Below are 22,617 nucleotides of genomic sequence, written 5' to 3'. Positions count from 1 at the left end.
GCAGCAGAAAACACAAGCAAGAGCCGGTCGGAGGAGCAGCAAACACCACAGGGCCGGTTAGTTTGCAGAGCTGTGTAACAGCTCCGAATTAAAACCAACTCACACCACGACTGAATTATTCAGGGCAGCTCCTGTCAAGCAATTACTCTCGGTTAGAGCCTGAGAACGCAATTTGCTCTCTGCTGTCACTTGACAGCTCATCTAATGGGCTCGGGGACCCAGCCGAGCCGGCAGGGAGAGGGAAACACCGGCACAAGACGGGGCACCGGCCCCAAGATGCTGCCCCAAGAGCAGCGAGCTCGGGGCTTTGGCTGATGGATGGTGGATGTCCGGGGTGCTGGGACAGCTATGGGGCCAGGAAGGGGATGCGAGCTCTGTACAACCAGAGCCTGCTCCCGCTGCTCTATAGACAAGCCCAAAAAAATAACCCACAAGCTTGTCCAGCCCTCGAGCATCCGAATAACAGCCCTTGGCACGGCGCAGCTATTTCTGGAGAGAGCCCGAAGCAAAGGGGAGAGGCGAGGCGGAGAGGTCGGCTGATTAGCTCCGCGCTGGGGCCAAGGGCTAATTTAGCGGGGCCGTGGAGCTGTGCCCTGCTGAGAGGGAGAGCCGGGGGGAGCCTAAGTGGGCACGGCCGGGAGCGGAGAAGCCACTTGTGAAAGGTCACCGCTGCCCACCACGGGGTGCCGAGGAGCAGGACGCTGCGGATGCATTTCCCGGCGGGGGGCAGCTAATAGCAGCGGCACGGAACTCGTGAATCAGCAGCGCTTCCCCCCTTGTCCCCCCCCCATTATTATTATTTTTTTTCATGAAAAAGAAAATTAAATAAAATCCCTAAGAACCAAAAAGCGAGCCGGCCCCGAAGGAGCGACGTGAGCACTGACCATGCTGATTGGGATCAGAGAAGCCCTGGTGTTAAATTGAAGCCGCCCAGCCCTGCTTGGCAGGGTGCTGGCCACGCAGCCACCGTGCACGCGGCCACTGTCACCCCCCTGCTGTGGCGGTGTCCCCACAGGTCCCCGGCCACCGGCCCCTCTCCGTCAGGGAGGAAGGCTGCGGGGAGCAGGCAGTGCTCCCATCCTGCAGCGCCCGCTGCTCTGCCACGGCGCCTGGAGGATAAGCGGTGAGGACGAGGAGAAGCGCAGGGGGAGGAAGGCACCGTCCCTCAGCTCCTCCGGTCACAGCCTGGAAAGGGGACAAAATGGCAGAGTCAGGGTGGTTTTGCAGAAACCTCCCCAAAAACCCTCCGCACCCATCCTGCTGACATGTTACCGGTTAGGTTCCCAAGGGGAAAAGGGCTTGCAGCAACAGCAGGACCCCCCAGGGGCTTTTTGTCCCTTGTCCCCACAACCTTTGTGCAGGGATGCTCCTGCACCAGAGAGGTCCCAGGACCCATCTGTGGCCCCCAGCACCAGGCATTAAGGTGGGAGCCAGCTGTGAGCAGGTTATGGGGCCAGGAATGAAGGGGAAGCTGCCGGGCAGCCCGAGTGTGGCTTGGTGCAAAACCTGCTCAGAGCTGACTGAGTAATTGCACAGCCTGCTGCTTTGGGGTTCATCAACCTTCAGCTTTCCTTGCCCGGCTGCCGGAGCCGTCCTGGTGCCTGCTCGGAGCATGGGCTGGCAATTAACTTCCATCCTGATTAATGGCTTAAAGTCTGGGTGATGTTGGGGCCGTCTGACTGCTGGCTTCGTGCTGCTCCCGGGAGCACCGAGCACACGGGGACACGCAGGTGGCACAGGGGACACTCAAGCCCCCAGCTTTGGGGCACAGGGAAGGAAGGGAGGTTTGGTTATCAGGGGCAGGAGGAAAAATCTGTGCCTCAGAGCCCTTGGTGGGGCACATGCAGGACCTGCAGCAGCCAGAATTGCCCTCGCTGCTCTCCCTTAGCTCACCCTAGGGGACCCCCACACCTCTCCCCTAGGTCCAGGGGGGCGCGGGCAGGGACTTACTCCGCCGACTTCCAGAAGTGCCCCGGGTGGGAAAGGCGGCGGTTGCGCTTTGGCAGTTTCTCCAGCATGTCCATGAGCTTGGTGAAGGTGGGGCGCTCCTCCTGCTCGTAGGCCCAGCAGAAGAGCAGGATGTCCTGCAGCCGCACGGGGCGAGCACGTGAGCACCCGGAGCCATTCCCTCGCCCACCACCCACCCATGCACCCCATATCCACCCCGCATCCCCTGCAAGGAGCCCTGTCTCCACATCCTTGTGAAGGGCTGAGGTGCAAGCTGGCACAGTGGCAGCAGGACCAAACCTCACCCGAGGGACCCTTTGATTTTTTTTTTCACTTGCGGATCGCAGGTAGCACGGAGCATTTCCCGAAGCACATCCCCCCTCCGCGCACGCATGCAGGGATCCGCCTGCCCCACAGCACGTACCGAGATCTCCTTGCCCATCCCGATCTGGCTGAGGTTGGGCTTCATCCCCCGCCCCACCTGCCATATGATCGCCTCCGCCGGCTGCGTCTTGAAGGGCCACTCCCGCGCGTGCAGCTCGTACCAGATGGTGCTGGTGGGAGACAGGAGGATCAGGGGCAGCAAGGAGCCACCCCGAGGGGGCACGGCTCAATATCCCACACCTGCAGCCACCTCTCCCTGCCCCAAACCCATCCACAGCCTGTCCTTACAGCCGGAGATGCTCGGTGCTCGTCACAAAGACATCAGTGCTCCCCTCCATCCCTGCACGCAGGAGCACGAGCAGGGGAAAGGCGAACATCCCCACCCGGGGGAATCATCCCCAGACCCGAAACAGCTCCACCACATGGGATTCTCCAGCCACTTCCCCCTCACTTCGAAGCAGCATCAATCTCGTGTGGCGATGCTGCAGGCAGGCAGCCCTGTCCGTGCCTATTGTTTTGCTCCACGTTTATAAAAATCACTACGAAGGGACTCAAGAGAGAGAAAATATCTGCGTGTGCTGTGCTCGGCAGCACAAGGCAGGCAGCAGGGACAAGATGCTCGGTGGGCACAGGGAGAACCCACCGCAGGGTTTTGGTGGTGCCTGGATGCATTAAATGCTGCAAAATTCAGGTTTCTATCTGGGAGCTGGAGCGCTGACTTTTCGCCTTCCCCAGAGTCTCTAAAAGCTGTTTCCCTGTTACTGTCCCCAAACCACAGGAGGGGAATTATCTCCAAGGGGAGCTGTGACAGTGACAGCCCACAGGGACCGTCCGGCATCCTGCCCAGCTCGCAGGAGGGCACAGAAACATGAAAGAGTGAAATTATGAGAAAATCTTTAAAGGAAACTGCTGGCTCCTTTACTGAATTGCTCATTCTCGAATTAAAAAGACAAAGTAACCAGCTTTCACTTAGCCTGACCAGATCCCTTAATTACTTCTTTTTTCTCTTTCTCTTTTTTTTTTTTTTTTCTTTGTGCTCAAGTTCTACCTTGGGGGGAGGAGAGCTCCAAACCCTTTCAGCTTTAATTACGATGGTTTTGATGGAAATATTGCCTCAGATAAGAGCTTCACGTAAAGTAACCGCCGTGGCCTGCAGTCTTCAAGGTGTGCACGAGAAAATTAATCCTCCAGATAAAACCTCCCGCCTATCTCGGGAAAGGTTTTATTGGGGCGTGATGGGGCTCCTGCCATAAAGGATGCTTTCTTCTAGACAAATAGCCAGAGCGATGAGCCGGTCGGCTGAACGCTCCCACTGAAGGAGACTCATCAATTCTCCTCTGCTCAGCCTCCTGGCATCTCCTCCCCCTGCGCATTCAGCCCCCGCCGCTCAGACCAGCAGGCATCCAGCTGGGAGAATCAGGGAGGTTGGTGGCTTTGGGATCTGTGGTCCCTTCCCACGGCATCCCCATCCCACTGCAACCCCATCCCATCATATTCCCTTCCCATGCCATCCTCATCCCACTTCATCCCCATCCCATTCCAGGAGCTTCCTCATCGTTACCCATACCAGGAAGAGGCAATTTCCCCAAGTCACCCTTGTCTACACGTGAAACAGGAGGACTTGGTGATCGAGGGGGTTGAACCCAAGCTCTCTGGAAGCAGGATGATGCCCTGATCCCAGTGATGGTCTCAGACCACGCTGCAGGGACTCACCCCAGTGCAAAAACATCCGAGTGCTTGGAGAAGGGCAGCTTGTCCTCCTCGGTGTCGGGTGAGAGCTGGCGGATGATCTCGGGGGCGAGGTGGCACAACCACCCGTTCTGGATCCGCAGCTTGTTCTCCCTCCTGCCAAAACACGGAGACAAGACCATGGGTACCGCAGGGCAGGCATCGCCACCAGCAGCCTCCAGCCCCTGCTCCTTCTGCCCATTTATGCCTGGTTTTCCCCAGGGCATCCTCAAAAGGCTGGGCTTTAACCCCCCTGGGATCAATGCCAGCAGGCGTGGTGGCTTCGTGCCTGTCCCTGCCAGGTGGTGGAGCACAACTGGGGCTGGCACCTTGCTCTGTCGAGGTTCCCACTGTGACCATTGTGCTAAAATGCCTTGGAAGTGCAGGGCAAAGCATTATCTTGGGTAAATCCCATCAGCACTAACACCTGCGCTGGTCCTGCTTTGATCTGAGCAGGGGCTAGGGACCTCCGAGGGTCTCTTCCAACCCAAATCACCCTATAGCAGTCCAGAAATTAGTGTTTTCAGGTGTTCGACCCCAAAGAGCCCCTCCAGGCCATCATTTCCCTACCTCCTCAAGATCCCTCCCAGCCAGTACAGATACATTTGGCTGGCAGCTGAGGATGATGCTGGTGGCTTCCTTCTTTCATCCTCCCACAGCACCTAGGATGCACCGGTGGCACAACTCGTGACTCTCTCTGCTCACTCCTGCTCCTTCTGGAGCTGCTTCACCAAATTAATGCTTCTCCCCTGACAGCAGCAAGGAGGTGGCCACGGTGGGGACATGTTCCTGACCACGGTGGTGGGACACAGGAGGGCTGGAAAGGAGCTGGTGTCGCCTTGGCGCTACAGCAGGCAGGGAGCACAGAGCAGCCGGTGGGTGGTAAGATGTTAAGCAGCTTCACTGCGTGCCAGTGAAGAATTTGGCAGCGTCATTCTTCAGGAGGTAACAGAACTGCCCCGTGAGAAGGAAGAGCTCGCTGTCTCCCATGGAGGAAGTTTTCCCAGTTTGTGCCTTGACGCCTTCCCGAGGATGTGTGGGGACACGCACAGAGCGCACGACCGCTGAAGGAGCCCTGGGACTCGATGGCTCCTCTCCTTAGTGCCCCACCATGCGGACAGTGCAATCCCAAATTTGGTGAAATTACAACAATTTGAGGTTTTGTAACAAAAGCTCGCCTGCCTTCATAACTGCCCTGCCCGCTTTGACTACCAGAGGAGCACCACCAGCTGAGTGCCGAGCACCACTGCTAAACGGCAGAGCAAGAGTGAGAGCAGAAGAGCTCTTCAGCCTACTCCAAGCCACCCCACGCCTCTCCTAATTACAGAGCAGCCCTACCGAGCCCTGCGATGTTTAAATACAGGAAAAAATAAAGACAAGATCACCAGGATAAGATAGTTTCAATAGGCTTCTCACATCTAGCAGGGTGAGCGCCTCGCTGTGCCGGGTGCTCGCATGAACTCCAGGCAGCCTTGTGCTGGGTGGGTCAGGAGGAATTGGAAACCCCAGCAATTTTTAGCCCTTGGGAAAACCGGCCAGGCTGTAGCCCTCAGTCACATAAAGTGACATCCCCAACCTTCACCTGACCTGCAAACATTTGTTCACACACACGTGGGGAGCCTCCAGGGAACCCAGGTTGGGCTCGATTCCTGTTCCTCATCTGCCAGAGAGCATAGCCAGCCATAAGGAGCCACCCTGAGCAGGGAAACCAGACCTGCAGGCACTTTCTGCTTCAGAACCTGTGGTGAATGATGAGTGCAGATCCCAGCCTTCCCCCAGCTCTCCACCAGCAGAAGACACGTGGGGGGCTGGCAGTCCAGGGCAGCCACCCCCAAAGCTCCTCCTGCAGGATTTTCCCTGTGGTTTCCATTTTCCTAGCAAAATGCTGCTTGTTCCTGTTAGACCTCGTATTTCTGCCCAGCCCCGTGTGCCTTCCTTCCTCTCCTGAGCAGTCTTCGTGGTTTCATCCCCCAATGTGATCCCGATCTTGGGCAGAGACAGCCGTGCATCACCCACAGCACCAGGTTCCCATTTCCCCGGTGCCTCACCTTGCTTTTTATCTCCAGAGCATTGCTGATGATAACATCGTGGAAATATCATAGGCTCTGACCAACCGTGGGACACATCCACAACACATTCATTCCTGAAAAATCTTTGCCCCCTGGCAAAATCTGCCCATTTTTACCCAAAGCCTATTGCTGCTGCTGCAGTGAGCTGCAGCCTCATACAGGCAGGAGCAAAGTCCCCCCAGCCACAACCTCTCCAGCAGCACCATGTGCAGTGGGTGAGGCCAAAAGCAGCCCCAGAAGGCCAGCTGGGCACCACACAACCAGCAATGGTTTTTGTTCAGTATTACCCAAACCAGAAAATAAAACCTCATAAAACCTCTACTCTTTTTCCCCTCATTTCCTTTCCCCCACCCAGCTTTGCTTTTCTTCCTTTGAACGACTGCTGAAACTCTCTGCGCTGCCATGCATACAGCTTGCAAACCTTCCCAAACACTTTAAAAAATAAAAAAAAAAAATAATAGGGAACATTTACGAAATATGCTTGACTTCAAACTGAAAGAGATAACGAAACGTTGTGATGCTGTAAATGTCCCGAGCTTGGCTCTCTGCTTGCTGTGCTCTGCTCCATGCTCTGGCTTGGTGCAGACACCACAGCCAGATGTCTGTAGCATCCAAAAGGTCACCAGCACGGCATCATTCAGCAGCCAAGGAGCAGGGAATGGAGCAGATGCCATCGGATTATAGCAATATCACTGGGGAAAGGACAAGGAATTAAGGCAGCTTTCCTGGCCCTGGTGAAATGGACACCCAAAGGCCCCCTTGTCCTGGTGCTCACCAAGGCTGCAGACACAGGCAGCCACGTGCAGATTAGCTTTTGGGGTCCCGCCCCATGTCCCCAGCTCAAAAGGGAGCTCCAGAACTGGGGACAAACCCAGGATTGCCATCGCGCCGTGTCCTACCTGCCTGCTTGGAGAACACCCGAGATGCTGAAGAGGCCGAAGTCCGTGATCACCACCTTCCCGTTGTCATAGAAAACATTTTTGGACTTGAGGTCCTTGTGAAGGATCCCCTTGGCATGCAGGTACCCCATCCCCTAGGGCAGAAGGGAGAGAGGAAAAAAAAAAAAAAAAAAAAAAAAGAAAGAACTGAACAAGAAGCACAAACGAAGAGGATAACACCAGAAAAGGGGCAACCCCACGACTGCTCCCTGATTAATTGATTACACAGAGAAAGAAACGGCAAAGCAAAGCAGCATCCCTGAAATCCTCCGCTGGGAAATTGATGGTGATGTTTTCGCCTTCCTTCTCTTTTGGGGTTGGGAGCGGAGGGGGAACAAGGCAACGCTCTCCATCCCACTATCACATCCCCTGCCGGAGCCATTAGGGCTTCCCACGTGCGCACCGGCACGGTTAGACTTGGAACAAGAGCCTCGCAGGAGTCCTGCCTTAATTCCCTTCCCCTAGGAAAAACTACTTGCCGGTTAATTAAAATTATTGCTAATGAGGCAAAAAAAAAGGCCGCGGGTGGGAAATCCAAACTCGGCTGCACCGGGCTTGTTACGCGGCATCTGATGGAGCAGCCTGCGGGCGGACACGTAGCTCAACGGGACGGCGCTGGGGACATTTATCCTGGCTGCAAGGCTCGTGGTGCTGCCCCACTTTTCATCCTCCTAAGCAGACTGGGGAAACTTGTTCCAGATGGAAGGACCCAAGGATTAATGCCAAAGGGGCTACTGAACTGTTGCTTGAGAGCAATTATCAGTTCACCACTGGCACGGGAGGGTTGAAGTGGGTTTCCACAAGGCACTATCTGAGCTCTGATCATTTCATGTATGGCCATGGACCATGTGGGAACCTGCCCTGGGTAACCATGGGGGGCTGCAGATGCCCAAGGTGCCACAGCCGGAGCTGGATTCGTTAGGGGTCTGCAAATCCCAGCACATGGAGCAAGGATAAGGTTTAAAAATCTGCTGTAAGACACCGCCAGTGCCTTTGTGCCTCATGTTCTTCATGCGGTAGCTATACGGTGCTGCATCTACTGTGCAATTATTTCCTGGCATTTTGGGGCTGTCAATCACCCTGCAATCAGCTCGTGAATGCTGCCCATCCTGAGGCCAAGCACCACGCCGAAATCTGGGTGCGCACCCAGACCCTGCACCCCGGGAGGAGGGTGCAGCCTCCACGACCTCCTGCTGAGGGTCTTGAGAAGAGACCGGGTTTGGGGGCTGAGTTTCAGAGCTGGGATGCAGTGGTTAGAATGGGGAAGGTTAGAATGGGAAGGGATGCTTCCTGAAGGGGCTGTGGGTGCCAAGGTCCAGGTTGGGGCACCCTCCAGCCGTGCCACCGAGCCTCCTGCAAGCTGATGACTGCCACGATGGCTCTGCTCCACGATGCATTTAGAGACCAGGGAGCACAGGAAAAACTTTGCTGCAGGCATTCCTGGAGGAGCAATCAGCCCCTCTGACGAAGCCGGTGACTCCGCGGGGGATACCACAGATCCCACAGCAAATTCCATCTGAGACAAGGCACGGCAGCGCCGTCATTTGCTCCGATGCCCCGCGTGAGCGAAAAGCCAGCTCCCTCTGCCGGCTTCGCTCCTTAAACAAATTAACTTTCGGCTCCCGAGGATCGCAGCGGAACAAGAGCCCTTGCACCCGGTAATCCAATAAGCTTAAAGGATCTCTGGTCTCATGCGGAGAATCAAAAGATAAAGTCACTCCAGCGCTGGGCTGGGTGGTGGAGCCAAAGCTCCCCGCGTCGCCCGACCCGCACCTCCTCGGGGCGCTGCTCCCCAGCCCTGCCAAAGCCCACCCCGTGCAATTAGACCTCTGCTAATTGCAGCTCTACCACCTCCTCAGGGCAGAGCCAGCATCCCCTGCCTGGTGCGGGTTTCAGGGGGCACCCAACCAAGCCCTGTCATAGAGGAGAGGGTGCAGGAGTTTGCCATCAGGGATGAAGCTGGGTCTACGGCATTTTTGCTGATTTGCTTTGGCAAATGTCACGGGTGAATTTTTCACAGTGATGCTCCCTTCTCACGGGTCCAGCCCTGCTGAGATCTCCTGTGCTAGTGTTTCCCTGTAAAGCCATGAAGGGCTTCAGGTCCCCAACCCACGTCGAATACAGGGGCAGCCGCAGGAGACAGCAGCCTCCCAGCCCGCTCCTTGAAACCCCAACCAGTGGGAGGAAACAACTGGTACAGAGAGAGGGGCCGGCCCGAGCCATCAACTCCTGCTGTGAGCATTTGGGAGGCAAGAACATATTTGATGCTTGAGATGTTTGCTCAGCAGGAAAAATCCTTCTTTTAAAAATAGAAAATACAGATCAGGAAAAAAAAAAAAAAAGAAAGAAAGAAAGAAAGAAAGAAAAAAATAAAGCGGACACCCCAAATTCAATCCAGAGCTTTGCAAGAAGGTGCCACCACCCAGGCTGGGGCACGTGTGGGGCGGATGGTGTAACCCAAGGGGCTGGGAGCATCCATGGGATGGGCATGGAGCCCAATGGGGTGGGCCAGGAGCACCCATGACCAGCCGGGTGCCCCAGCAAAGACACGGGGTTCACTTCTTGTTGCTTCTCTCCATCACCACAGCATGGGGCTCAGCCACATCTGCCCAATGCCCCTTGCACCTCCCTGGCCTCTGCTCCAGGCTGGGCCAGCCGTGGTGCCCTTGGATCCCCTGGGAGCTTCAGGGATCTCTGCCAGCCCCGTGTTTTGGACCCAGAAGGTGCTGTGGGTGCTGGGCCAGCTCGGCTGGGTGCTGACACGCACACGGGGGGGTCCTGCCCTGGCCCCATGGTGCCACCATCTCTCCCCAGCACGCCGTACCTTCACGATCTCTTGCGCTATCTGCCTCGTCTTGTTGACGTCCAGGACGATTTTGGCGTCTCTCACCACCGAGTAGAGAGTCCGTCCTTTGCACAGGCTGGAAGGACAGGAGAAAAGGAGAAGATAACAGCACGGTTGATAAATCCCCTGCCCAGCAACATCCCCCAGTGACAAGGGCAGGGGTGGCAGACAGCCACCAGGGTTGGCACATCATGGGGTGCACTGGGGGCTCAACAGCGATACTGGGGGCACTGGGAGGGAGGGAGCCAGCTCTGCCACCTCCAGTGCCATCCCTGGGGCTCGTCCCCATCTTGTCCCCATGTCCCGGCCAGCAGCAGCCCAGCTGGCCCTCTCACCAGCAAGCATCTTTTTTATTTATTTTTTATTTTTTTTTGGTGCAAAACTGTCCGCGTCTCCTCCCCGCCTCTTCCCCTGTGGGATACAATGCTCACAGATGTAACATGAGTCAAAAGAGGAAAGACAGGGAGAAAAAAAAAATAAAAAACACACAAAAAACCCCAATGCACTGTACAATGTCCTCCAATTTTCCTTCTCGTACCAATTACAGTAAAATCTATTTACAGAGCCTTAATTACCAAAGGCAGCTGTAGGGGGAGGGGGGGGCATATAAACCAATTAAAAATATATTGACATTTGAATATCATAATGGAGTACGTGGGTGGATGCTGCCTCGACTCCCGCCCACAAAAAAGGGGCTTTTTTTTGCTTTTCTACATCCACCCACGCTCATTACAGGCAACTTTGGAAGGATGGGACTGGGTACCTGTGCCTGAGAAACAAAGCGCCAGGCAGGCGCGCGTCTCGTTAAAGAGGCTTCAGGAAGCGCAGATGTTAATTGATCTTGTTCTCGTTAACGAACACGAAGTTGCAGGATTTAACTCCTGTCCACGCTCCCCTCCTCCTGCCTGCTGCCATCCCCTGGGATGCAAAGCAAAGGCAGGTGTGGATGTCCCCAAATTTCCACCCAACTGCAGGGGCTCACCTCCAGAAAGAAGGGGAATGCTGAGCTCCCGGCAGCACTTTTGGGGATTAAATTGGTTGGGTTGGGATAAATCCTTGCTTGGTCCCCTCAGATGGGCTTGCAGCACCTCGTGCCCCAAAGCCCAAATCTCCATGTGTCTAACGAGCACCATTCCCAAATTGTACTAACGAGCACCATGCCCAGGTTGAGCAGCGAAGCAGGAACAAGAGCGAGACAAAATTTCACATCTTTTGGGAAGATGACAGCACCTTTCAAAGCACATTCCTGCAGATCATGTTGGAAATAGCCTTGCCCCATGCACATGAGCCAGGAAGACACCGCAGGGCTCGGGGCATCCTCGCATCCACCCCTGCAGCTGCCTGCTCGCCCCTGCCCAGCCGCCAGCACCTGCAGGAGCCACACTTGCGACCGCACGAGCTGCAGCATCCGCAGTCACAAACGTCAGCTTTCTCTAGCTAAACCAGCTGCTTTATCTGCCGGAATAGTTTGACTGCAGTCGGGGACAAATATGAGTTTTTCTGAAGATTAGGATGCCAGTGCTCTCAATATTGCTTGGGAATGAGTGATAAAGGCAATCCGTGCCCCTGGCTTTCTGCAGCTGGAATTGAAGGGGGCAGAATAATAACGGACACGAATTCTGTCTCCACCATGAAGTTCTCTGCATTGATTTGCTAAATAGACTTGTAGAGCTTAAGCCCCACGAGGCAACAGGTTAACAGCTTCAGCCCCAGCTCGCCGTCCCTGGCTGCACACACACACACACATTATGCACACACACACACGTTATCACAACTCTCCCCAACCCCCAGCAAATGCTGATTTCCCTCTGGAGCAAACTGTTACCAGAAGTTGCTTATGGGCTGGATTAGTTATGAATCAACACTACAAATTCAACTTAAGAGCTTAGCTTTGATTTCAGCCCCAAAGTGAGTTAACATCAGCTATTTTCCTGGAATAAAAAGGACTGGTTTAGGAGGAGAAAAGAAAAAAAACAACCACCGATTGCTGCTTCTCCAAAGTGCAGTGATAAATCCTTTCCGACGAGATTCCCATCTCTGCTGCCTTCCCAGCCATGGGGGCTCCACGAAGGGAGGCAGCGGCCACAGGAGCCCCGATGCTTGGGGACATGCAGCCACTGCTGGTCTGTCCCTGGGGACGCAGCCCTGTGACTCGCTCCCTGCTGATGAATAGCTCCTCGGTGTGAATTCACCCAGCCGCACCGGGTGTTTGCTAGCGATTTGTCGCTGGATAAGGAGCTGCCAACGCAGCCACAAAGCCCTGTTTGCACCTATTATGCAGCACCTGAGTCTATTTAGCAAGCACCTGCGGAACCTTTTCATGGCAGCCCCCGGCAATTTGGGTCCCTCTCGCTCCTCGCTCCTCGCCCGCTGTGAATAGTCCCCATCCGGGCGGGAGGAGCGGGCACGGAGCGCTCAAAGCGCACAAAGCGAGGTGCCGGGGGCGCACGCACGCATCCCTGCCTCGAGCGGTTGGTGCTGGGAGGTGGCACCCACCCCGCTTCGGATCACGCGGCGTGACACCCGAAACGAAGGCGAAATAAACCTCTCTGCACCCGGGCAAGGTGGTGACACGAGACCAAACCCAACCAAAGCAACAGGGAGATGTTCAAATCCCTCCAAAGCCAGGGTCCCTTGGTCCTCACATTGACCCCAAATGTTTCCTCGCCGACTCCCCAGCCCCAGGACAGCCCCGGCCCCATCCCACTGCAGATGCTTGCTATTCAAGATGAGTTTTTGAAGTGTTCAGCCAAGCAAGCCAAATCCCAAATTGCTTTATAAACACTCTGCATTTCACCAGCGTGGGCTGGAGACATCAGCAACGGGAGCAAAGCCAAAGTGACTTGCAGAGGAACAATTCGGGAGGGATGAGTTAGGAAGAGCAGGAGCACTGCCTCTTGATATTTCTGCCATTTGATGGGGGGAGCAGCCTCGTCCTCGTTGCAGTACTGATGGCCATCACCTCGATAGGGTTTAAGACCTCAGCCTGGCTCCTGCTCACTCATGCTGGAACAAATTCCGCACCCGATGGCACCTCGGCGGCCGTGCTCAGCTCGTGAGGCTGTCACTTCAGCAGGTTTTGTGCGCTTTTCTTCGCCCTGCCCAACCATCCATACAAATGTGACGGTGGGCCATTAAATAGGATCTAAATAGGATCGTTGTGAACACCCCAAAGTGATAAATGCCAGACTTCGGGCAGCTCATCGCTTGCTGCTGAATTGATGTATGGGGAACGGGCTCAGATGCCATGGTGATAGCCGGCATCATCCGCCCAGGGGAGAGACAGGAGGAGAGAGTGGGAATTACTAATAAGTGCTTTAATATAAAGCTACCCCTGCCAGCAGGTCACATCTGAGCTCGGGCAAAGCCGGAGCAAAGGAAGGGCTCTGCAGAGGCTGCTTGGATGCTTCCAGATCCGCCATCAGTCTACTGCTTATTAGCATTATGCCAAAAAGGAGCGATTTGGGGGCAATATTAAGAAAGATGCCATCACAGCAAGCAGAGGCACATCGCTGGGACTCGCTGCTTGGCAGGCAGGACCAGCACAGGCACAGCTGGCACATGTCGGGTGCCGTGCAGGAACCCAGAGCTGCATGATCCCCAGCTGGGATGCCAGCAGCACCCGCTGTGATTGGGGGCTGAGAAATCCCAGCCCTGCCAGGGCTGGTTTCAGCGGGATGCTCCGCTGCTGAAATATCTGCATGAAGCCCAGCAGCTCTTCCCTTAGCCACTAACACCCCGAGACCAAGTGGGGGAACTTCCCAGCCCCGGGAACTTCAGCTTTAACTTCATTTTCCACCTCATCGCTACATCCTCTGGCAGGCAGGGAGCTGCCTTCCCTCCTCGCCCCCAGCGCTGGTGACAAGCGCCACGTGGGGTTTCCTTCCTCCTGGGCACTGGGGGAACACAATCCTTCCTTGCTGGGCCACAAATACAAAAACAACGAGTGCATCAGCCTGAGTAGCAGCAGCAGCGAGCCCGGACCTTCCTGGGGCATCCCTGGGGAGGTAAAACACTTCCCAGGACAAACTCCACCTCCCACCCAAAGCCAGGCTCTCCCTGGCTTTATCAAGCAGCAAACACTTGTTTCCATACAAAAATCTCCCAAAGCTCCAGCAGCAAGGGAAGGAGGGTGCTCAGCACCCTCCAGGAGCGAGCTGTTCAGTCCCAGAGCCTGCTGTGTGCCGAGCAAAACCAGCACGCGGCACAGGAGGCACAAAGACACGTTGCTGTGCTCAGCCCTCGCTTGCTGCCCCATGGAAACATCCTCAGACAGACATGAGGCAGGCAGCTGGATTTTCCTCCCTGATAGCACAGAACCAGCAGGGCTGGGGAAGGAGGAGGAGGAGAAGGAGGAGGAGGAGGAGGAGGAGGAGGAGGAGGGCAATCAGTCCCCGCAAACAGCAGCCACAGCCCCGGCACGGCTTTGGAAGAAAATAGTTATTTGGAAAAAGCCAACTCTATGCATTTTTATTTCAAGGAGATAGTGGCAGAGGAGGCGAGCTCTTCTACGGCTGCTTTGAAAACAGCCACGAGACAGGTGAATGCAAAGCAGCCACGGTCCCCAGAGGCTTATCTAAAGCCCTGGTGGCAAACAAGTCGCCCCAGAATATTTGATACGTGGTGCCTTTGGGAAGGGTGCGCTCATAATCGGCTCGGGGAGGGCTGGCTGGGTGCACAGGGACATGCAAGGATGCTTTCACCCCTCCTGGTAGCCTGTGTTCCCTGATCCCTGAACCCTCTGCTACTCTCAACTTCAGGATGCCAAAGAAATAGAGAAACCCCTGCTTTTGAAGAAGCAGCAAGCCTTGTGATCGAGACGGCAGCTTCCCTCGAACCCGACTGTCCTCTGGAATAGCCATCGTAATAATTGTTAACAAAAAACAAAACAAAACAAAACAAAACAACACTTGTGTTCGCTCCCTTAATGTGCTGCCCACGGGGATGGATCAGATGCTGCCAGCCGGGACGTGGACTCCAGACTCAGCCCCAAGCTCTCTCTCGGGCACAAAGCACACCCCAAAGGACCGTGCCGATGCCTTTCCCCAACCCCAAACCCTCCTCACCCCGAATATTTCGGTCTCCTCCCCTCCCGTCCCGCTCCTCCCGCTGCCACGAGCAGCGCTGTCTCCAGGCGGAAGATATATGCCCGCTTAATGTATATATTAATACACGTATTGACTTTCCCGTTGTCAGTCGTTATCAAGATTTATCCAGCCTGATGGCCTCCTATTGATTGGAAAGAAGTGTATTCCCACGGGTCAATCAATTCTGATCCAGCCCGTGGCAAGAAGTCAATACCTATTTATTATGTGATCTATGGGCTTCATTACTTTAAATGCTATGGAAGGAGAAGTGCAGCAGAAGCTGGAGGAGAAAAACAACCGAAAAGGTAGGAAAGGAGCCCGCTCCTTCAGCCCCAAAGCAGGTGCTGGAGGACTCCAGTGCACGAGGAGGTTCACAGGAGGCAAAACCCCGCTGGTTCTGCTCTCCGACAAAGCACCCGAGGGAGAGAACCCCCTGTCCTTTGAATCCCATAAATATTCATCCCCCAGCTCCCTAAGCAATAAGGTCTACAAGCCCCAAATCCTGCGCAGCTGAGCTGGGACGCTGTAAATGTCAGGAGGAGAGGAGCTCCCCTAACTGCAGAAACAGGGGGCCAGAGCTCCCAGGCACTGCAGCGCCATCCCTTTACCCCAGCAGCCTGCTGTTCGGGTCATATAAACCTCAAAGTTTTGGGTGTTTTCCTCCTTCCACTCCTTTTCCAGTTTGACCACGGATGGAGTGAGAGGAGCACATCCCTGCAGCTTCCCCAACCCCAGGGGCTCACTGGGACAGGAGGTGATGCAGGGAACGCGGGGAGGACCAACAGCACCCACCCTGCATTTAAAAACACCGTGATAAAGCAGCTAAAAATGGGACCTTTGAGTTGGATGTCACCAAAAGGACACTTTTCATCCTCGATGTCTGGCTCGCGAGCAGCCTCGCTGGGCGGTGCGGATGTCTTGCTATGCCAAGCCGGCTGCCAGCCCTCTGCTGAGCGGCTGCTTTGCACAGAGATGCCTTCAAATCTCACATCTCAAACACCTTATTGCCCAGAGCAGAGGTGGGAATATTTTCCCTTGGTTTATGCTCATCCCCAGCACTCAGCTCCCCCCCATCCATGGGCTGGCTGCGGGGAGCCGCTGGGAGCTGCTCCCTCTCCGGCACAAGAACCCAGCGTTCCCCTGCTGAAAGGCACCTTCAGCAAATTAATCCTCCTTACGTGGACCTGGCCTTGTAAAGCTTAATTCTTTATGTTCTTCACCGTTCTCCTTGGTCTTCCTAGAGGGTTACACCGGGGACATCAATCAGAGCACTCCCGGCGGCTCCTCTGCCCAGGCAGGAGGCTCACAGCGATGGACCTGGCTCCTGGTTGCACCCCGGTAAATTTGGGGTCCCTCCAGCACTGCACCATGAGGAGCAAGAGCCCAAAACTCAGCCAGGAGCATCCCAGGCTGCTGGGTGCACAGCACCCAGTTTTTTTCCTGCTTGCAAGCAACTTTCCCATCCCACAAGGGCCTTCCGCAAAAAGCCCCAAGCTGCTGAGCCCCTCTCCCAGACCTCAGAGTGCCAGAAAGGATAGATAAGCACTAAAATTTGGGTCCTTTTTTTTTTTTTTTCCCCCCAGGAAGGAGCACGTAGACTCCCAGAAACCTGCAGATTCTGCACCCCGGGGGTGGCTCGAGCCTTTTTGACAGCACTGTAAAACTGTGATACTCTGTCCTGGCCGGGTCCCACTAGGTGGCCAAGGTGTCACCTCCCTCCTGGTGGCTGCGGATGGGGACGGCAGCAGCGTGAGCTCACCCGGACCCGGCTTCATCTCATTCATCGCCAGCAGAAGCCACTTCTGGCTCCCCCCCGTGCCGCACAAACCGCAATTTCTCACTCCCTCCTCTCCACCCGGCCGAGGACTTGGGAGCCGCTCCCCGCGCTGTCCATTAAGCACTACTCGCGGCACCACGGCTCCCACCCGCTCTTGCTCGAGACTAATTAAGATGAATGCTAACTGTCCCCACCGCTCATTACCCAGGAGAAAATCCATTAGCAACTCCGGCGGAGCCGCCACCGTGCAAACCACTGCTGCATTCCTACGAGCAGCTGAATTTCTCCCCTTTTTCCCGACTTGTGGGCTCATGTTGGGAGGAGACACCTCGGGATGCTCGGGCTGGAGCAATGGTTATCACCCAAGAAGGCAAAAGGCAGCCCTGCCTCAGTTTCCCCTCGGCTGTGATGATGTTTCCACATCAGGAAGCTGCACGCGGGCTGCGGGGTTTGGAGGGGGAGATCGCTGCCTGCTGATGAGCGGCCTGGAATAACACGATTGAGCAGGAAGGAAGACGTGGGGATGTGAAAAAGCAAAAATAAACCCTCCTATAAATAACCCCTCCGGGCTGCACGGCGCGGTGAAGCCCCTTGCAGGCAGAGGCAGCTGCTCGGAGCTTGCCGCAGGAAGCCGGGGGGGCTGCAATAGCTGCCAGGGGTTTCGCTTCCCTCGGTGGGGAAAATTCTCCGTGTCCTTGCGTGGGCATCTCTGGGCACCCCCAAGGAGCAGGGCCCCTCCTGGGAGAGCCAGCAGCTCCTGTCTGGGCATCCTCAGCATCCCAGTGCCTTGGACCATCCCCAGACACCAGCTCCTGCCTGTGCCATGGCAGAAGGGGCTCCAAGATGTGGCAGGGACCCCAGGCACCGGGGAGCATCCCTGCACCCTGCCCAGGCAGCACCATGAGAGCCCCAGTGGTGCTGCTGAGGATGCAGCAGCAGAATAAAGCCCCACAGAAAGCCCCAAAGGGAATAAAATGTGCCTGGAAATCACCTCGGGGCTAAGGGCTGTGCAGTCTGGGGCTTCCCAAAAATCCGCTGAGCCTGCTCTCTGCGCCTCCATCCACCACCCTCCTCCTCCTCAGCTCTCCAGAACCCTCGTAGCCAGCCCAGCACCAGCACCGGCCACGAGCAGATCGTGCAGAGAGCACAAGCACAGCAGGAGGAGGCTGAACAGCCCCCGGCTGAAACCAAAAAACTACAGCAATGCTGCTCCAGCCTTCGAAGAACAGGGATAAAAGTGAGTTCACGGCTGTAGGCGAAGAGCACGCAACGCTCAGCGATGCTGTGAGTGCAGATTGTTTTTCCAGCAATCCCGTAATGCCGTATTTTGACCTTAAAAAGGACCGGGTGCAGCTGGGGAGGAAAAGAAAGCGGAGCGGCGTGCTTGGCAGCCCCATTAATGCATCAAGCGGCTGCGGCGCACGTATTTATTTTGTCAAAGCTGTCAAGAGCAGCACCTGAGCGGTTTTATATAAAGAGGCGTTAGAATAGGAAATACTTCAGAGCTAAATAAAATAAAATCAAATAAATTGCTCCGCTCCTGGGGTTGAATAGGACTGGAGAGGCGAGCAGACCCGCGCCGCAAAGGGCTCGTGGCTCTGCGTCCCGAAACGCTGCCGGGAGAGGGATGGAAATTCAGCCTCACCTCGGGGAAACTCGGCTGCACTCATCACCTGGAGGTGGGGGAGCAGCTGAATATTCAGGGATAGATGGATTTTACATGATGGCAGGTCAAGGCTCGGTGATCAGGGCAGACACGGGGGGATTCAACACGTCTCTGCAGCACGGTGCCTCTGCTTCTGTGCCCGAAGGCCACGTCTCCCTCCCCTGGCCCTGGCCCATGCACAATTTTGGGGGTACCACAGGGACAAATACTTTGGGAAAGGATAAGGAACGCTCCAGGAGACTGTGACTCATCTTGTAGGGTCTTGGGAGTGAGGAGTCCCCATGGACAAGCCCCTTGGAGCACCAGCCCTCCTTGAGCGCGCCCAGATTCCCACATCTCCGCTGCCCTTCTGGCTGTACCGAGGACAATTTGATGCCACACTCACGCCCTGCTAAGCCTGCAGACAGATGCCTGAGCCATTACCACACCACCAGGCCACTTGTGGGGTTTGCTGCCCCACTGCTTCACACCCTCCAGACCCCATCACTCATCCAAGCACTGGGGAAGGGACCACACAAAAACCCCCTCTGGGCCAGAAGCTGCTGAGACAGCACCGTGCTGCGCTCCTCCTGGTTAAAACAAACCTCCAGGCTCTGCGTTTCCCGGAGATTAAACTGCCTGGCCCCACATAGGAGGGTTTTGCTGTCCCACAGCATGTGTCAGAGGAGATGGAGGACATCCCTCCACTAGGGCAAGGAGGACTGGCCTCCTGGCACCTTATCAAGAGGTATCGTTGGCCTTCAGGAGGACTTTTTGGTGAGAAAACCATGCACGCGAGATGCCGGGCCCTACCTGGTGATGATGGCGAGGTGCGGGGGGCTCATGCAGGCCCCCATGAAGAGCACCACGTTCTCGTGCCGCGTCTGCCGGTAGGCCATCACCTCCCTCTTGAAGGCCTTCAGCTGGTCCTCGTTGTCCCGCTCGATGTCGATGAGGCGGATGGCCACCTCCCCGTGCCAGCGGCCGTGGAAGACCTGCCCGAAGCGGCCCTTGCCGATGAGCTCGCCGATCTCCAGCTGCTCGAAGGGGATGTCCCACTCCTGGAGGAAGATGCTGGTCTGGCTGGCCTTGCGGGGGAAGTTGCGGGCGGAGAGGAGCGAGAGGTTCATCTCCTCGAAGTCGTCCTCCGACTCCTGCGCCTCCTCGGCACCTTCCTCGTTCTGCAGGAGAGGGGACGGGGAGGTGAGCGTGTGTGGGTACCGGCACCCACCTGCCACCCTTGGGTGCTCAATGGGGCTGCACCACGCAATGCGACACAAATTGGGGAACTGCTGCTGAGGGGATGCTCTCCCTGTGCCAAATTTTCTGTGCATCTCATCAAATTTCACTGAATATAAAGCTGAGGGCAGACATGAAGCTCATGAGGGACCTGCACAGAGCCAGCTGGGTTGGGAAGGTCCTCCAAAATCACTGAGCCCAGCCATCAGACTGCCCAGCCCCATCACCAAACCACGTCCCTCAGTGCCTGGGCAGGATCAGGCCTGGCTGTTAACTCATTTATCTGCAGCTTTGCTGCAGAAATGCTGATCTCACCGGGTGCCTTGAAACACGCCTTGAAATGTCCGTGACTTGGGTGCCCACAGAGCCCCACACTGACCCAGACAGTTCTGTGCAATCGTTTCTGGAGATGCACAGACAATGAAGGCATCAAAAGTCCAAATCCCCAAACCCTGCCTTAACCAACTTCAGTTTGGGGACTTTCCCTTTCACCCCACAAACAAAACCCACAGCAGCTCACCTCTGACGTGGGCTCCACTTCAATTTGAAGTAATGGATTTCCTTCCAGGCTGTTAAAAAAAAAAACAAAAAAAAACCCAACTGCGGTGTGAAAACAATGCTAGGTACGTCACTCTCACCCAGGGGATGAGTGAGGAGAAGTGCTGGCTAATTAGCCTTGCTGCTAATTGGGGAGAGGCGCCCCTTCCCCACAAATTGCAGCCACCCGAGGGGCTGAATGAGCACAGGAGGGGGATGGATGGGATCCATCGCTGAGGTCCCAGGAGGGGTTGGTGACAAGAAGCCCCTTGGGACCTCACAGCTTTGACCATGTTACAAGTCTGGCCAGGTGCTCGTGGCACATTGAGGTGGTTTCTCAGTTTTGATTTGTTTCTGACATCAGGACCTGGGGGGTCAAATTGTCCCCATCTCAGAGGCAGGGCTGCATCAGCAGGAAGAAAATGATGTAAAAAAATCCCCATCTACCTCCTTACAACCACTTTTGGTACCCACATGCTGCTATAGCACATAAACCTCTCACTGCCACCAGCATCCCAAAAGGGCTTTTCCATAGGGCCCGGCACTCACATGGGGTTGGAGGTCACAGGGTGCAGGACCACCTGCGGGGCTCGGGTCGGCGTCTCGGGTACCACATCTGGGGAGGAGAGAGCACAGTGAGAGACAGTGGGGAGCCCCCGGGGAGCCCAGCCCTCCCTCCTGCCCCTAAAATCCTTGGATCAGAGCCGGGTGCAATTCTGGGGATAATTTGGGGCTGCCCAGCCCTGTAGTATCTTCATGGCACATGCGGTCCTAAAGCAATGTATGGGTTTGGGGGAGCATATATGGCTTTGGGGGACCCAGCTCCACCTCCCTGCGCGAATCCAGCCATGCATCCAACCCCAGAGGGACCCTGCCCCTCTCCAAGGGGTGCAGCTCAGCACCCGGCCTCGCAGGAGAGCCTTACCTGGGAAAATGAACTGCTGCTTGTACTTGTAGTAATGGGAGGCTGCAAAAGAGAGCGGGGGGTAAGTGCCAACCAGGTAGGGTCCCCCCACAAAACTCCAGCCCCGAGCCTGGTCCCTGCCCCACATCCCAGGGAGGACCCGATCCATCGCACACACGCTCCCTCCTTGGCTCCCTAAGCCCATTTGATGTGTGCAGAGGTATTTTCCCTCCCGTGCTTCCAGCACAGCCTCCGTACACACTTTTATTGTAAGCTCTACGTTGCTCGAGGGACAAGAGCCACCGCAGTTGGGTTGGCTGCACATCAGCCCTTAAAACTTCACTCCTCTTTTTGCTGGCATCAGCAATCCCTTCACACCCGTAATTAAAAATCGGGGAGTGCTGATGCTGCCTGTGGGGTTTGGATGCCCAGTCTGCAAGCAAAAGCCCGCGGGGTTTGAGCAGTGCGATCAGCCCGGCAGCACCAAGTGATGAATTTCCAGCTGCTTGCACCCGTTTTTGCCTGCTCCAGCCCATCAGCTCTGTAGCAGGACCCGAGCACACCTGAGCCGAGATCAAAGGAGACCCAAAGGTAATTTGGGGCAAAAAAAGGTCACCATGCTGCAATCCCCGAGCTCAAATCCTAATCCCTGAGATGACCATCTTGGTGAGGCCGCTCTGAACTTCCCACAAGGGAAGATGAAAGCGCGGTGAGCCCCGCTTTGTGCCCGACCAGATCCTCTTCTCCCCGGGGCACAGGGCAGGGGGTGAGCCCCTCTGAGCTCTTTGGGGCTGATCCTGCCCCGCTCCATCCCCGCCAGCTCGATGAGAGCCCCAGCTCCGGGTCAGGAGGTGCTGCTGCCAGCTGCGGGCTTCGTTCTGCAGTTTGCACTTCAAAGGAGATGAAATAACAGCCTGGGGGGGGAGGTCTCTGTTCCAGAAATAAAGCGTGATGGGGGCACCAAATGTTCTGGGGGACCCCGAGACACCCGCAGGGCCCAGGGCTCAGTCAGGGCTCGTCTGGGGCCACACTCCCCGGACATCGGGATGCTTCAGCCCTATAGGGTGGGAGCAGAGGTGGCTCTGCAGGTGGCACACATCCCCCCATCTTCCTCTGCTGTCTTCTTTGTCCACCCCAGCACCCTGCCCAGCCCCTGGCATGCTCCATCTGGAGGGACCCAACCTCCTGGCCACCCACCCAAGAAGGGACATGAATCAAAATGGGTCACCAGTGCCAGGCTGGCCACAAGTGTCTCAGCATCTCAGAGCTGGGTCACAGCTGGGAGTCCCCCTTGTCACCCCTTTTTGGGACTGCTAGAGTGCATGGGAGGGGAAGGTCATGGCCCGGGACGGCTGAGCCCCTGCGTTTTGTGGGATTTAATGCATCTCCTGCATCCTGCAGCCACCAGGAACTGCACCAGCACCCTGTGACCATATGTCCTTTTCCACCTTCCCTCTCGGTGGGATGAGCCATGTCAGATCCCCCCAGCACCAACAATTCCCCACGTGCACTCCAAC

At 56.0% G+C, this 22,617-nt stretch overlaps 1 protein-coding gene across 3 annotated transcripts in view; it reads right to left on the bottom strand.

Annotated features, from left to right (window-relative positions):
* Positions 1 to 1,086: 1,086 nt before the first annotated feature.
* The window catches only part of KSR2 (kinase suppressor of ras 2), a 54,854-nt gene continuing 33,323 nt past the window's right edge, over positions 1,087 to 22,617 (bottom strand). For 2 of the 3 annotated variants that reach the window (XM_032199290.1, XM_032199289.1), the window contains 9 exons: positions 21,122 to 21,163; positions 20,746 to 20,812; positions 20,180 to 20,228; positions 19,234 to 19,601; positions 9,891 to 9,987; positions 7,028 to 7,161; positions 4,045 to 4,176; positions 2,372 to 2,501; positions 1,947 to 2,084 (listed from right to left, as the gene is read on the bottom strand). In XM_032199290.1, coding sequence (XP_032055181.1) covers positions 1,947 to 2,084; positions 2,372 to 2,501; positions 4,045 to 4,176; positions 7,028 to 7,161; positions 9,891 to 9,987; positions 19,234 to 19,601; positions 20,180 to 20,228; positions 20,746 to 20,812; positions 21,122 to 21,163 — 1,157 coding nt within the window. Of the gene's footprint in view, positions 1,186 to 1,946; positions 2,085 to 2,371; positions 2,502 to 4,044; positions 4,177 to 7,027; positions 7,162 to 9,890; positions 9,988 to 19,233; positions 19,602 to 20,179; positions 20,229 to 20,745; positions 20,813 to 21,121; positions 21,164 to 22,617 lie in introns of those variants that run through there. The other variant, XM_032199288.1, reaches the window with a different exon arrangement.

This window comes from Aythya fuligula, chromosome 17, assembly GCF_009819795.1.
Source record: "Aythya fuligula isolate bAytFul2 chromosome 17, bAytFul2.pri, whole genome shotgun sequence".
NCBI classification, from domain to species: Eukaryota; Metazoa; Chordata; class Aves; order Anseriformes; family Anatidae; genus Aythya; species Aythya fuligula.
Note: the sequence above shows the minus strand (reverse complement) of the source record. Positions and strands in the feature narration are given on the sequence as shown.